Source organism: Canis lupus, chromosome 3, assembly GCF_003254725.2.
Source record: "Canis lupus dingo isolate Sandy chromosome 3, ASM325472v2, whole genome shotgun sequence".
NCBI classification, from domain to species: Eukaryota; Metazoa; Chordata; class Mammalia; order Carnivora; family Canidae; genus Canis; species Canis lupus.
The window spans coordinates 62,282,013-62,298,824 of record NC_064245.1 but is presented as its reverse complement, the minus strand read 5'-3'; the positions used below and the strand labels follow the sequence as shown (position 1 = coordinate 62,298,824).

At 44.6% G+C, this 16,812-nt stretch overlaps 1 protein-coding gene across 1 annotated transcript in view; it reads left to right on the top strand.

The window, feature by feature from the left end:
* Window positions 1-16,812, top strand: part of NSD2 (nuclear receptor binding SET domain protein 2) — a 60,587-nt gene that overhangs the window by 17,575 nt on the left and 26,200 nt on the right. Inside the window, 4 exon segments of the mRNA XM_025437346.3 lie at window positions 6,160-6,304; window positions 9,039-9,157; window positions 11,551-11,632; window positions 12,896-13,017. Of these exon segments, the coding sequence (XP_025293131.1) occupies window positions 6,160-6,304; window positions 9,039-9,157; window positions 11,551-11,632; window positions 12,896-13,017 (468 nt within the window).

Here is a 16,812-nt window from a genome sequence, read left to right as displayed (position 1 = left end):
GGTTTTCTTAAGCCAAACTGATCATAGACCTTTGGGGAGCTGTGAAAGTTTATGTGCCAAGTATACCATGAACAAAATGAAAGTATGAACTATGTGTACAGCGCTCAGACAGTTCTGAAGGCTATGAAAATGGCAATTTCTAGAAAAGCCTGGGCAGCCAGTGCATCCATGAAGAGATGCTGCTCAACCTTGCTGGCAGCCAGGGAACCGCAAGTGGCAGTCAAGATGAGGGTCATGCTTCACGGCCACCAGGTGAGCAACACAAGCCAGTACCTCAGAAATGATGAGCAGCAGGGGGAACCCCCATCCAGAGTTGGAGGACCATCATTCCTTACACTTGGTTTCAAGAGAAATTTGGCAATCTGTAGTCGAATTGAAAATGCATGTTTTTGATGTATTATAATATCATGCCCAGCTATTTGCCCCAGAGAAATTGGCCCTTGTGCCCAAGGAGATAGTGTAGTATTCAAAACAGAAAGGTTGTTAAAGGAGTGACAGCTGTGGTGTGTGTGCTCCTGCAGGACTCTGGACACCAGTGAAGTGAGCCCGCTGGAAGTCGGGGGCGGGGGGAGAGCAGGCTGTTGAAGGTGTGTACATCCCACCAGTTCAGTATCAAGTGTGAAAAGTGTAGCATACCCACCTGTTTTACCTACTTCCCAGAAGAGTAAATGTGTAGCTCTGGATGAGTGTCCTCTGTCTCAGAGCTGAGACGTCATCCCAGGGAGATGCTGGCATTTGGTGGAGGAGCTGTGGTCCCTGTTGGATTTGAAATGGTGCAGAGCACTGAGCAGTGTGAATAGTGGACAGCTGGACATCTGGATTGCTGCCTGCTCTGGGACCCTCGAAGCAGCCTGCCAGCTGCACTCCAGCCTGTTCCCAGTCTGTTTCTCCATGGTCTCTCCACTCATTTGAAATTATGAGAGAAAAATGGGTGCCTGTGAATTCAAACCACTTTATAAAGACCACCCTTTTTTGCTTTTGGGGACCAAAATTGTGCTCAAATGGCCTTTCTAATACTAAGAAATGTGCCAAAAACAAACCGAAGGTTGTCACTCCAGACCTTGCTGACAAGCTGTGGCCTGAAGGCTGACACGGGGTGGGGAGGTACTCTGCACTTGAGGAGCAGTGCTGCTGCTCTGGAGCTCTCTGGCTCCAAACACCCTTTGAGAGCCTGGTCTGCACAGTGTGGCCATTGGCATCCTACTAAATGCAACAACCAAACTGAACACTGCAATATTAAAATTCAGTTCTGCATTAGAGACAAGTGCCCACCCCTTCTCTGCTGGGGGGCCATGTGAGGTCCATGGGCCCCTTTCCTCCCAGCTGGGCTCAGGTGCTAGTTGGTTTTGAGTAATTATGTGTTATCAGGAGAGTGATGATGGCAGGATGCTCTTTTTAACTGGTTCAGTTATGTCATTGTTATAAGTGTGTTTGTGCTGGTTCTCTAATAAGTAATCCTAGACTTGAGGAAGCTGCTCTATTATTCCATCCTGAAGAATAATCTGAGTCTTTCTAGGTTGTGTTTTCCTTTTGGGAGGTGGTGACTCCGAGGATGGTTTTTGTTTGGTAGTTAATTGATTCATCAATGGCCAGCCGTAGAGGAAGAGTTGGATGAAGCCTTCCCTCTGCTTCCTGGACACCCCTTTTCTAGGGTCACTAGATAGAAGACTATGACTATCAAGGACATTTGGCTGCCACTTGACTTTTTTTTTGAGGTCCAACTTCTTGCAAATGAAGGAAAATATGCTTTGTGAAACATATTGAGTTCATTAACATGTTTAGCTTGTTCCTTTTGTCCATCAGGCTGAGCTCAGATGTGTGTTCTGTTCTGTTCCTGGAGTACAGTTAGAAGGGCTGCAGGTGGGGAGATGAGTTTGCTGGAGTTTGCTGTAGACCCACTGGTGAGCACCTGAGTGGGGAGAGGGGACTCTGCAGGCAAGGAAGCGAAAGCAGGTAGGGGCCCCCCTGTGATGAAAAGCCCAGGAAAAATTTATTTACTGACGGCTTCAAGTGGCAATTTCATTGACATTGATGTGTGTGGTTTGTTTCCCATCTTTAAATAATCTTTTCCACTTTCCCTGATTCTAATTTTTACAGATGCATTAGAGTTGAGCCATGCTATATGTCTCTGTTCTTTGTATATATATTCGTGTCAGTCATGTAGTGTTGCATAACACATTGCCTCAAAACTTAGTGGCTTAAAACAATAACACACATGGATCATCTGACAGTTTCTAGGGGTCAGGAATTTGGGAGCAGCTTAGCTGGGTGGCTCTGTCTCAGAGTGTCCCATGAGGTCACAGTTAAGATGTTGGCTGGGCTGCAACATCTGAAGGCTCTTCTGATGATGGGGCTGGAGGATCTTCTTCCAAGGTGCTGTACTGATATTGCCTGATGGAGGCCTTACCACATGGTCTTCTCCATGGGATGTCTGGGGTGTCCTCCTAGCACAAAGGCTGGCTTCTCATGGAGCAGGTGATCCAAGAGAGGGCAGGGAGAGGTCTTATGTAAGTCTTAGACTTGAAAATCGTAGCCCACTGTTTCTACACTGTGCATTGGCTACTCTGGCTAGTGCTGTTCAGTAGGGAGGCAGGAGAACTAGGAATCGAGGCATGAGCTGTAAGGGGCTGCAGCCATCTTAGAAGTCTATAAGGTGGTGCAAAAAAATAAAAAATACAAAAAAATAAAAGGTGGTGTAAAGCTCTCAGGATGTGGAGGCGACAGGTGGGCTGAGGGCAGGGAGTGTGATCTCTGAGGAGCACACAGAATCTTCATACTGGTAATGGTTCAGTTAGCATGTGCGTGAGCTTATGGATATTTGGTTTTCCCTATTTTTTGGTATATCTGAGATAGTTTATTAAAAATATGGTTGGGACACTTGGGTGACTCAGTCAGTTGAGTGTCCAACTCTTGGTTTTGGCTCAGGTCAAGATCTCAGGGTTGTGAGATGGAGCCTCGTGTTGGGCTCTGTGGGGAGTCTGCTTGACAATTCTCTCTCTCCTCCTCTGGCCCCTCCTCCAGCTTGCATACATGCTCTCTTTCTCTGTCTCTCAAATAAATAAAGATTTTACTTATTCATGACAGGCACAGAGATAGAGGCAGAAACATAGGCAGAGGGAGAATCAGGCGAGGAGCCTGATTGGGACTCGATCCCAGGACCCTAGGATCACAACCTGAGCTGAAGGCAGATGCTCAACTGCTGAGCCACCCAGGTGCTCCTCAAATAAATAAATCTTTTAAAAAACACAGAAGTAGCCATTACTGAGTGCTTACCATCTGTAAGATACATTGCCAGTATGTTACTGTGAAAAATTATATTTAGTTCTCATAAAGGCCTTTTGAGGTTGGCATAACTTATCCCTGTCTTATAACTAGCTACCCTGAGCTCCAAGAGGTAAAGTGGGAGGGCATGGGCAGGAAGAAGGATGAGTGAGACTTGGCCCAAGTTATACACACTTGTATACATTGTGTATGTGCGTATGCAGGCACATGTGCACACAGAGCTTGTAACCATTGTGCTGCACTGCTTCATTGATGAAACCCATAAACTTCAATGAGCAGCCATTGCCTTATTAACCTAAAATGATGATGGAGATACTTTATGTGCCCCCACTGGAGTACACAGTATATGATTAGGAATGAAAAATAAACAGGTGGCCCCCCAGAAGGTGAGCACTGGGTAGGATAGTGGCTACCTTGACCTTTTTATTCCTGTTCCTAGCACAGAATGCTCCTTGAATGAATGAATGAATGAATGAATGAATGAATCATTGTAGCTGAAATTAAAAGGGTGCTCTGAAGTCAGCCTGGTGGAAGAAAATGTCTTAGGAAGAGTGTGGCCTGTGGAGGGATGGAGTGTGCCATTGTGCCCCTGAGTGTAGACCTGCTTGGGGAGTGATAAAAGTGGGGCGAGGGTAGGCTCCAGGTTATGGGGGATCATGGAAGACATTACAGGGCAGGGACCCCCTGCACCCTACATGGTGTCAGGCAATGGTCCCTCTGGTTGCTAGGAGGAAGACATTTCAGGGTGGGAATGTCAGCAAGTAGGTGTATAAGACTGAAGGCTAGGAGCCATATGCTGGAACCATAGCCATCTAGATGAGGTGAATGCAAGATGCTTATCAGTGGAACTGGCATGGATTTAGGTACAAGGGGGCAGGGGTCCCCGAGGAGGATTCAGGAGTCTTGTTTGATGAAGCAGCTGTGAACACTGCTAGGCTTCATTCTGATTAAGGACATTGTACTCAGGGGTGGGTAGATCCACAGATATTCATGCTAATCTTCAGGAACCTCTAAGTGGAGAGTTCCAAAAGGCAAGTGTCCTGTGAATTTGAAGCTCTGCACAGAAACCTTTGCTGCATGAAGGTCTGAGACCTTTGATGCTGGAAGTGTTTGGGTTAGTGAGCTCACCTCTCATGAAGGACGGATAGGTAGGACAGAACTCTGCTGGGCTGAGAGGTGAGGGTGCCCCAAGATGAGCGGAGGAAGCATTTGTATGTGGCCAGAGCTGCTGAGGCAGGGGCAAGGTAGGCACGGTGACAGTTCACAAGGAGAACACCCAGTAGAATGCTGGAGGTCAGAGTGGGATTTCCAGTTGCAAAAGGTGTCGTTGTGGTAGGACATAGAAGGACTGGATGATTCACCCACATTTGAAAATGCATGTTCTCTGAGACCCAAGGGTGGGTGGAAGTTGGTGGTATGCTGGTGTTCATGAGGGCTGGGGAGGACACGATGAGGTATAGGGGAATGGTCTACAGTGACCATGTTGTGAGTAGGGGTTTGCATTTTGAGGCAGAGGTTACTTATGTTGGTTGGGCAGGTGGTGGGTGGATCTACGTGGTAATAGTGACCAGCAGCATTAACTTGTTGATTCCTTATCACTGCCAGGTGAAGCGTTAGTTAGCACCTTCACATCACAGACAGGAAGACACCTTCACTTACCCAAGTTCATAAAGCTGCCACATGAAGGAGCCACATGTGAAACTGGGGCCTGGCCCCTAAGCATGCTGGCTAGAGCTCCGAATTGGGCAGTAAACCTTTTTTGAAAGGGCCTCAAGGGCACTTGAGGCCTGTGTCACTGTTACTCAGATCTGCTATTATAGCAGGAGAACAGCCCTAGAAAATAGGTAAAGTGATGCTTGTGGCTGTTTCTAATAAAACTATATGAACGCTGGTGTTTGAATTTCCTGTAATTTCTGTGTGCTATGAAATATTATTCTGACTTTTTTCCAACCATTTAAAAATGTAAAATCAATTCTTAATTTGTAGACCACACAAAAATGGGATGTGGGGCATATTTGGCCAGCTAACTGTCCATCTCTGTGCCCCTGCCATGAAAGGCTCTCAAGCTTGGGAATGCGTACGAGCCCCTGGGCATCTTGGAAACACTGATGCCAGGCCCAGAGAATGAACTGGCCTTGGATGGGACCAGAGCACCAGAGGTTTTAAAGCCTGTCTGGCTGTTAGTGGGCACCCAAGGCTGTAGGTCCATGAGTCAGACTCCAGGGTGCCCACGGGCCTTGGGAAAATGCAGGTTCCTGGTTGGTCTAAGGTTGAGCCTAAGGTCCTCATTTCTAGCATGTTTCTGAGGTGCTGATGCTGGAAGCCCCAGCATGGCTGGAGGGCTGTGCTGGGGGCTTGTCTCTTCAAGCTGGCCTGTGCCGTGTCATGGTGTGCACCTTGGATCCCCCCCATACCATCCTTTCAGAGCACATACCTGAGAGGGAGGTTGTGTGTGCTACAGCCAATGAGAAAGCCAAACCAGGACTTCACCCCCATGTTGACAGGTAGCATTTCCATGTCACTCTCCTACCAGTGATTTTTCAAGGAGGTCTAGAAAATTGTAACTTACTACTGATAATTTAGTGATTTTGGAAAAGTGTATTTTTTCCTCTTACCATTTATCATTTCCTGCCTTGACATAAATACAGTTGAATTGTTTAAACCAACACTGTTTTTATTTATGAGTTTTCAAGGGTTACAGCATCAGATAATCACTAATTTTCTTTGAAGCTTTTATGGGGTATAGTTCCATGATGTGGGAATAAATACATCACATGCTGAGTTCCCAAGGGCTGTGCATTGGATTTTGTGCAGAACAAAATCCCAAGTGAATTGTAGGTCTGTGGCCTTCTGAACCCACCTTTCTTGTGTCCACAGGTTGTTGCTGAGCACCCAGACGCCTCAGGTGAGGAGATTGAAGAGCTGCTTGGATCCCAGTGGGACATGCTCAACGAGAAACAGAAAGCACGCTATAACACAAAGTTTGCCCTAGTGGCCTCTTCCCAATCTGAAGAAGACTCTGGTAAACGTAATACCATAATACTGTGCTCATGTGCTTTGCGTAGCTATGACACTGTGTGTGTGTGTGTGTGTGAGAGAGAGAGAGAGAGAGAGAGAGAGAGAGAGTGATGTAATGGTATAGCCAGCCGGGCTCTGATCTGGGAGCTCTTGGGAAGTGTGGCCACTCTCCCCAGCTCTGACCCATGCTGCTCACACCAACAGCCAGTGTGCACGTGGTCACAATAAAGCAACCTCTGCTGTCTGCATTTTCTCCCTTGTCATGAGAGCTGTTGGGTGTGATCCTCTGTCTGGCTGCGAGCCCCTTGTTCTTCTGCCCCAGTGGAGCAGGCACTCTAGCCTCTGCAGCTGATGGGGTGGTGTGAGGGAGGACACAAGAAGGAAGGGAGCCCATGTGGTCTCTAGGACTCCAGTCTTCCATGACATGGTAGAGTGGACTGCAGGCCTATGTTCCCTGGGTGAGGCTGCCCTGCTGGGAGGCACTGTGCCTACACCTCAGGAGGGGCTTGTTCACCTCTGCAGGTGGGGGGTTCTGGGCCTGGTGGGGGTATTCCTGGCCTGTTTGCATTAGAGCTCACAGGGTGTGGAAGGTGACTGAGAACCAACCTTAAATGTGGCTCTCCTATGGTTCTTGTTAGGCCTTCAGTTTAAAAAACAAAAAATGCTACTTTGCTTCAGTCACTGGAAAGAGAGGGGAGGCTTAATACTGTGAGCTGGGGAGAACCTGTGATAGCGGTCAGATTTGTCCTCCGTGTGTGCTTGTACGCACATGTCACGATACTTCTAATGTAAAAAATATATTTGGTTATCAATTTAAAATACAAAACAATTCTGTATCTCTCAGGGTTCACCACTGAAGGGTTTTGGAGAGGCCATAGTGTTTGAAGACTCAACTGAAAGGAAACCAAGACTCAGAAGTAATTGCAGTTTGTCTTGTGTGCTTCTAGACCAGCATTGTGGACATCTGACTGTGTCTGCACACGGATTATATAATCTTTCTGTTTTGTTCACAGATGATCTTGATTTTAGGGCTTTCTAGATCTGCACATCAACTAATATATTAATATTGAAGTTTGTTCGATTTGTTCATCACTTTATTGCAAATGCTATAATTTAGAATAGTGAGGATGTTCTGGATTTGTGCATTTTCTTTAAAAGGCAAAAGCTCACTTGATTCTTCATCAGTGCGCTAAATCTAGAAGAGTGGGTCCTTTACAAAGACTAGCTTATTTAAGAATGAGGTTTCCCTGAAGATTTAACTATCCTTGGAGAGTGTAACTGTGATTGTGTGTCACATGTCATTTTGGACTGCTACTGAGCACGTAGCAGACAAGAGGATAGGGTTGGTTCCTGCCCTGTGTGTGTCAGCTGTGTGCTTATCCTGGAGGCCCTCTAGTTGTCCTTGTGGGGCCACCAGTGCTGATAACCAAGATGATGGGCTGTGTTGGTGGCATCAGCTGTCCATGGCCTAAGTGTAAGGAATTCAGACATCGCTTACTTCTGTGTGAAATGCCTGCTGTCTTATTTCAGGTACGGGGGGAGATTCTTATGGAAAGGACGGTGACATCACCTCACCCATGTGGAGGTGAGGTGCCAGGTGGCAGTTGCTGCTAGCAGGTGTCTGTAGCACAGTGGACATGTGCTGACCAGGTTGGACAAACCAGATTGAGGAGGTACTGGCAGGTCAGGCTGGCCATGCCCTGTGCTGGTTTGCTTGGTCAGCTACTGAGCAGACCCCACTACTCTGCAGGCCTCTTCCTGGTATGCCTTTGTGGCCAGCCTCCAGTGTTGTGGAGCTTAGTAAAGGCTGCTCTTGGGCCAGCCCACATCACTCTAAGATTGGCAGTTGGGAGGGCCAGGGCTCATTTGCTCAGGTAATATCAGGCCTCTGCCTGTGATGATGCTCTGTGTACCTGTCCACTGGGGCAGAGTGACCAGGGTGTGGCCACCTGCACCTCCTCCCGAGGCGCTGTTGGATGCCACATTTCCTGGCTGGTTTGCACCTCCTAGTAAGCTTTGAGGATGACACTGCCCTCCCACCAGATGTTTGACAAACAGTCCAAGGGCAAACCCTGAACAAACCTCTGTAAAACAGTCATGCAAATGAGAATACTGGGTTTGTGTTTGAAATAGACATTGGTGTGTTCAAATTAATCACCTGTCTAGACAGCTTAGTTTACCAGGTTGGTACTGTTTGGACACAGTAAGTCTTGGATTAGTTGATATTCCTTGAAACACCTAATAACTGGCATAGTTCAACAACATGTAGAAAGCCCTTAATTTGCAGATACAAAAGGAGTGTTGCAAAAAATTAATTAATTAAAAATTTTTTGAAAAAGGAGTGTTGCCCACTTAACATGTCTCTTTCAGGAAATGTATAAAATGTAGCAAGCTGTGCACTTTATAACTTTCCACTTCCACTGGTCTTTGAATGTTAGTAAACTTGTAGGTTATATTTAATGCTTCACTACATTAAAATATAATTATAACAAATACCAGTATAATAGATTAGATAAGAATTTTCCAGTAATTTGATGTTACAGGAAATGGTCCATGTAATTAATTTGCAAAATGCAAAGAGATTTGGTCTGTAATACTAGGGCCCTGGAACCCAACAGGATGCAGGAAACCCATCACAGCTGGATTTGCACCTGAATGCCCTGGTTAGATTATCATTGCTTTGGAGGGTGGCTTGTGGAGTGTTTTTCATGTAAGTTTCCCCCATCTCCCATTCCAAGGTAACATCAATGGGAAAAAAAGAATCCACACAAAGAGGACACAGGAGCCTACTGAAGACGCTGACGGCGAAGATGCACCCAGGAAGAGACTCAGGACCGACAAGCACGGTCTTCGGAAGGTAAATGATGTTCCCCAGGACTGCTGTGACCTGAGGACTGTGTGCTGTGGGACTTCTGGGATGCAGGCGGGGGAGGGGGAGTGGGGGAGAGCTAGGCGGGGGTCAGGTGTCGGGGTGTGTGTGGGCAGGAGGCCTTCCTCTGTGGATGGTGCTCATGGGTGTTGTTTTAGATGCAGCAGGGTTGGCTTCTCTCCTGAAACCTCTCTGAGAAGGCTGCTGAAGAGAGCCAGTTCTTACCTGCCAGGGACTTAAACACAAACTGTGGGTGCTTGGCTATCCAAAAAAAACCCCATCCAAACACTTTGAATGTTTGATGTTTAGATTTAATGGAAATATATATACTAAAGATTGCCCTTGTCTATAGGGCTATTATTCAGTGTGTAAATAATGGATTGGCATGAAAACATCAAAATCCATTAGAGACATGTTATACTTCAGTAAAAAAGTTTTTCAGAATCCATTAATGGCATTGAAAATAGATTTTATGAATTCATTCAGTTTATTAGTAATTCATGTTATTGTTTACTTAATGGGAGTACTAAGCAGGCTGTGTAGGCCTGTTTGACCACATAGCTCAGAAGATCCAGCCCCAGCATCCTCTAGTTCTAGCATAGTCCACTGTGTATCAAGGGGCAGAGTTTGCCTGGTGCCTGAAGGAGAGTGAAACGGGCCAAAGTCCACATATCCAGCCAGACAGTGTATTGTCCCCTCTGGCTTATGGCGCTTGTGCGTGTGGAGAGTGTGAGCCCTTTCCTGGGTACTCTATGGCCCTGTGCCATTTATCGAAACTGCCTCACACACCCATTAGCTTCTTCATGAACTGAGAGTTCAAACAGAACTTGTATCTTTTGTTTGAGTTTATAGCTATTTAATATTTCTAATAGAGTCGTTGTATATTTATAGTTTTGAGTGAAGCTTTGTATACTGTCTTTTACTAATCTAAATTAAGTTCCTTTCTTCATTGTTTTATTTTGAAGAATAGAAAGATAAATTTCACATATTGTGGGGATCCCTGGGTGGCGCAGCGGTTTGGCGGCTGCCTTTGGCCCAGGGTGCGATCCTGGAGGCCCAGGATCGAATCCCATGTCGGGCTCCCGGTGCATGGAGCCTGCTTCTCTCTCTGCCTCTCTGTGTGTGTGACTATCATAAAAAAAAAAAAAAAAAAAAAGGAATTCACATATTGTTAAAGTGTCAATGTGTGGCCATCACATTATCTGTCTTAACCTCTTGAAGGCTGTTGTGCACTTGAGGGCAGTAGGCAAGGCCCTGCCCTATTTTTTTGGCCCAGAGAGCATCCTTCCAAGGCACCTGTCAGGTGAAGTTGTTAGTGATCAAGTATCCAGCACTGAGATAGGTAAAATTCACCTTGCATCACTGACATTGGTGTTACCTGGCAGCTCAGGCCCATTATTAAAGCAGTCCCTTGCTGGCAGTCAGGCTGACATTGACTGCCTTGAAATGTTTGTATTTCGTATTTATCTTAAAAAATGTGTGGCCCTAGACATTTGAAATCTCAATTCACATTAAGTAGTAGGTAGGTAGAAGTTGCACATAATAAAAAGAGTAGTGGTTGAGTTTTTATAAACCTAATTAAGCCATATCCTATATACTTCCTAATGTGCATTGAGCACTTTGATGTGTCAGGTGCCATTCCACGTGCTGTGCCCCTGTTACCTGGTCCACAGTCTTGTGACTACTTCCACTAGCCCTGGGCAGCTTGGGGAATGGGGCTTGGGTGCAGGGACTGGAAAGGGTGGGGGGTGGCCATGAGGCAGTGCTGCCCCAGGGCTATCAAGACAGGTTTATATTCAACTACTTCACATTCTGAGCACTGGACAAAATGTTTCTGATCCCTTCTTGTGTGTGTGGGTGTGTGTGTGCTTGTGTGTGTGGTTTTCCTCAGTTGTGAAACATGCTTTATTGATGATCTTTGTGAGGTTTGTCTGGACCTTATCTCCGAATTGGAAATCCTCAGCATGGGGACTTAGAGCAGTGATATTGGCAGTGACTTGGGGCTCCACTTGAGGTCGATTGAACAGCCTCTAGAGCAAAAGGGTTGATTTCTTCTACTTCGTACTCTGCTTTGAATTCAGAGGGAAATTTGAGTAGCATATTGAATGCAGCTCATGTGAAGAGTCTCAGCAACATGAGTTGTTGCTTGGCACAGCCCCACTGGCTCCTCTGTCCCAGCAGAGGATGGGGCAGGTACAGGGGAGAGCCTTCCAGCTCCTTCCAGCTGTGGAAGAGGTGTGAGACTGACTCACTGCTCATAGCATGTATGGAACATGTTTCCAGAGGAAGATGTTTCTGTCGCAGTGTTTCAGCAACCTGTATTAGTTCACGTGAGGTTCCCCCCTTCCTTTTCTTCTCCTTTTTCTTTTATTTAATAACAGAGAGAGACGATCAATGACAAGACAGCCCGAACAAGCTCCTGCAAGGCCATCGAGGCAGCCTCCTCACTCAAGAGCCAGGCAGGTAATGTGGTTAGTGCTTCTTCCTTGTCAGCTCTTCCAGGCACCTGGGCTGGGCTGGATGTGCAGAGGAAGCTGGGCTGGGGAAGGGTGCGGGAGCTGACAGCTAATAACGGGGAGGGAGGTTCTCGTGTGACTGAACGAGTGAGTGGTTGCAGTGCTTCAGCTACGTTTTATTGAAGTTGTTTTTCTACTGGGCTTTATTTTCAGTTTAAAATTATACTAAAGAAGTTATTTAAATGAAGAATATCCAGATTTCTCACTTGATGGTGCCAGTTGTTGCTCTAAATTCCATCACTTTTGAGTATCTCACAGCTTATGTATATTTTCTAAAAGTAAAAGTAATGACTAGTTATTTCTGTTTTGCGTGTTGAAGAACCTAGCTTCAAAGCAACGAATGGTGAAGTAGGCTCCCTTTCCCTTCTCATTGTCTTTTTGAAGTGTCTGACAGTTTATTACAGAGAGCTTATCATCTCCAACTCTTTTTTGTTTTTGTTTCTTTAAGAGTAAGAAGGTAGGAGAAGGGCAGAGGGGAAGGGAGAGGCGGGGTGGGGGGTGGGGGGAGAGAACTTCAGGCTGACTTCCTGCTGAATGTGGAGCCCATGGCATGGCTTGATCTCATGACCCTGAGACCCTGACCTGAGCCGAAATCACGAGTAGGCTGCTTTGACTGACTGAGCCCCCCAGCATCCTCCTAACTCTTGATTAGAAAGGAAAACAACATTCAGGGGGGAAGTGAGTGTGGGTTGGAAATGGATTTATTTTCCTTATTTTGCATGAGTGCTATGCTGGTTTTCAGAAATCAGTTAAATAGACTATGAAAAGAAAGACAGTTGTGAGTAGTTTGAACATTGAGTGGGTATTTCCTAAATAAAAGGATTACTTTTAAGAATGGTATAGTGGTCTCGTGGCTATATTTAAAAGGTTGTTTCAGCGATATGTACTGAACTTTTTACAAGTGAAATGATGTTTGGAATTTGCTGCAGAAGAGTGTGGCAGAGGGGTGTGAACATAGGTGTGGATGGGGCTGTGTTGGCCCTAGGTCAATGGATGTGGGATCAGCCAGGCAGGGGTTGCTGGCGTTCACTGAACTGTTTGCCTTTGTTTCCATTCAGATTTTTTCACAGTAAAAAGTTAAGCCTTTACTATGACAAAGGAGCCCAGGAAATTTATCTTTAGAACTTCATTTATTACGGGGTAATTTTGAAGCAGTTAAGAGATTGAGGGTTTAAGATTTCAAACTTTATAAACCAAAATTGTTTTACAGCAACGAAACATCTGTCAGATGCATGCAAACCACTGAAGAAGCGGAATCGGGCATCCACAGCAGCGTCTTCTACTCCTTTTAGCAAAAGTTCATCTCCTTCTGCATCCTTAACTGAGAATGAGGTAAAATAATAATGATAGTGATGACATGGTGTTCGTATGAAGGCCAGTTAGTTGCCCAAGTTGAAGTATGAGCAAAAGTCAGACTTAACAAACATAACACTGGTATCCTCTCCACAAATGTAGGTGAGTTTCAGAGTCTTTAAACTATGTATAAGTCATGGAATGGAAAAAAAAAAGTCACTATTTTAGTCTATTTGAGCACCACAGATATACACACATGCCCACAGTGTATGTATAAATGTACGTGCATATACTTTAGTCTGGATGTAGTTTCATTGTTTTTCTTGAAATTTGTCTTTAAAATGTTGTGTTCTCTATCCCCCTCACATTGTAATTAATTTTCCATATCCCAGGAAGTCTGCTCTGATCCTAACATGACACTGTCACTCGAGCTGACTCTGGTCCCTAGGGGGGTGGAGGGTGGCCCTCTCGCTATGTCGGATTCCAGCGGTTTTTGGACCTAGGCTCACGGAGGAATGTTCTCATGCGTTCCATGGTCTTAGTCCTTTAAATTCTGGCGTATTCTTAGGTACTTGAATGTGGAGGTGAGTCAGAACCACCATGGTAATACGACTCCTCTGTTTTCTGTATATGCAAAATATGCAATAGCAGAATAATAGCTGCTTGAGGCTCTTACCCTCATTGTATCATGACATCATCAAATATAAAGTCTTTGCCATGCTAAAAACAAAACAAAAAAACAGCCTCAGAATGCAAGCATGACACTTTTGTCCAGAGGGAGTTTGTCCCAATTTTATTGACCACCCAAGTGACTAAGGAGTTTATATTCAAGTTTTAATTCCTTATTATTTTGTTCCCTGTGATCCTCTTTTTCTTATTGTGGACATGAGTCCTGTTTTTAGAGTATTTATGAGGAGATGCTAACCTTGGGCTTTTTTGAACAAGGCAGTCAGGCAGGGCATGGATAGACCCTCACTCTGTTGGGTAAGAAGGTGGCACTTCTGACTTGCCATCTGCCACAGTCACTGCTGGGGGCCTGGCGGTGCCCCTCTTGTCTCTCGGCCTCGGCTGCTTCCTCCTCTTAGAGGAGGGCCGGGCCTTCCCTCGCGGGGTGTCTGCCAGGGGCTTGGGCCATCTGAGGGGTGCAAACCCCCGAGAGCTGCTCTGAGTGGGATTTTCTTTGGGGACTCACACCAGTTATGGTGGGAAGCTGCTCACATGTATGGGACTGGGGCTTTCTCATAGTTTGGTATGTGTAGGTGACTAAACATTTCTTACATGTGGGCACATTCAAGAAAATGCAGTAAGAATTCTTCATTGAACTTCCAAGGGCTTATTGAAACATGGAAAAAACAAATTTTATACACATTTTTTTCCTTTTATGATTAGTATCCTGAAAAATTAAAATAAGGATATTAATTCTAAAGAAGAATACTAAAAATAAAACAATTCAGGTCCACAGACCCTTTCGCCTAAAGTCGGCTTTTTTATTTAAAATAAATTTTTAATGAGTTTTCTTCTCATTGCATTTTGATCCACTATCAGGTTGAGTTTTTACATACTCTGTTGTCAGATACAGTTGCAAGGAAAAACTGAGGCTGAAAACAAATCTTTTCTGTTATTTCTGGTCAGAAGCTATGCCAGCCAAAGGCTTGGATTTGGGGCAGCACAGCCCAGGGTGGACACAACCAGGGTGGGGTTAGAGCAAGTGGATCAGGCCTGGTGGTCTGACATTCACTAGGGCCAGGGTGAGTGTGAACTTCCTGTGTAAGACATTTGTTCTGAACTTGGGAAGCATTTTATAATCATTAGACTTAATTGATTTTTAATTCTTTAGAACTTCAGAGTGGATAGTTTATTAAGTATGTTTATATTGTATATTAAATACATTAAATCATACACCATTCTGCATTTTGAGAGTGATACATAGATCCCATAGTATGTATTCTGTTGCTTATATAAAAACATTGAAATTACTAGGCCTTATCCATCAGGCTACTCTTATGTGGCTTATATAAATCTTTCATTAGTGTTCATTAAAACTACTTTATTAGGCGAACAAAAAGCTTTGTCTATTATGTGTTAACACTACTGCATCATAGTACGTGTTTACAATGTATACACCATGCTGAATGCCTTTTAGCACAGGAGGCAAAGTGTAGTGTTATAGAGCAATGTCCTGTAAACCACTGGTCCAGTTCTGGTGGGAGTTAGGTGACCATGGGAGCTGCTGTTTAGGGTTCAGATTGGTCCCTTATTCAGGGCACGTGCCCACTGCATGTTTGTATGTCCTGCTTTTACAAACACCCTTGACTGACACAGGAGTTTTCACTGAATTGGTATTTCAAGACATTTTAGGTCATTTGTGGTTTAAATTCTTCTCAAAAAAGGTATATGTGAGAAATAAAATTTATATTGAAATAATTATTTTCATAGTACTACATCACGCTAATGAAGAGAATAGATTAAAATTACACACGTGCATGACGAAGGCCTGTGAAGGAATTAATGTGATTTAAGTGTTTTGTAACTTCATTTCTTATTCCCTTAGTAGAGCAAATTCTTATTTTTTTCGCCTTCACTGGTAACAGCTTTTATGGGAGCCCACATCAGCCAAGTTGGATTTGAACTCAGCTGCCCTGTACTGCACTTAAAATGATGTAATATTCCAGGATGTCTGCTGCAGGTGGTGTATCATCGTACACACTAAAGGGACATTCCTATCACAATCATTTTATGGAAGATGTGTGATAATCTGTTTTTACTGGTATTACTAACACATACAATGAAGAAAACAGATAACAAATTTTAAGACCAAGGTAAGATACCTAATCAAGGCCATTTACCTGATCACATTCATCTCATAATAGAAACACACTCATATTGCAACGATCCATGTAGATTTCACGTTGAAGGGATGCCCTTCACCTGGGGCTGCCCCTGGGCCTGCGACAAGGACTCTGCGCCGAAGGGGCTGGTCTTGATAGAGGCCACCCTTGTCTCCTAGTTCATGACTTACTGAGTTTTTATTGAAAAATGCTGGCATCTGCACCTTCAGAAACAGAGAACAAGCAGCACACACTTAAAAGGAGTCTTCGTCAGCTAATTCCCATTGCCAATGGAATGTACTCAGTACTGTACATATTAAACTCATTTCCAACATAAAAGGCAGGAGGAGTTTTGATTCTGTCTTTTTTTACTAAGCAGTTTTACTATGACACTAGATACAGCAATTTGTAGGAAAAAATATCATTTACAGTATCATTATGAGCCATTTAACTCTACTCTTTTGATTCAGTGACCGGTATCTTAGGGATACCATAATCAGGTTATTTACAATCACCACTTCATCAGTTGCTTTTGTAGGACATCAGCCATCATATTAAATGTCTAAGTCTTGGGTGACCACCTGGTGTCATACCCCTGGGTGTCTGCATGTTTGCATGGTGAGGCGCAGGCCTCACTCGCCCTTCAGCTCGTGGAGGCAGGAGTGCTGTTCACGTTACCATGTTAACAGCACTCGGTTCATTCCCAGCAGACTCTTCAGATGTGTTCTACCTTTCATGGAAGTTTCTGACTAATACTTGTGTTCTAAACCGTTAAGTAATGTAACGCATGTAAAACACTTAGGGTGCCTGGCGCCTTGCAAGGACTCAGTGGTTCGCTATTGTGACAATAATGGTTAATAACAATAAAAATAATAAAATCATCATCATTCCATTTTTATCCAAAAGTATAAATTTTGCTTTGGCATGAAAAGCAATCCTCTTGACTGCATTCTGCACGTGGGGGTAAAATAAACCTAGAAGTGGCAGACACTGGGTTGGTTTGAGT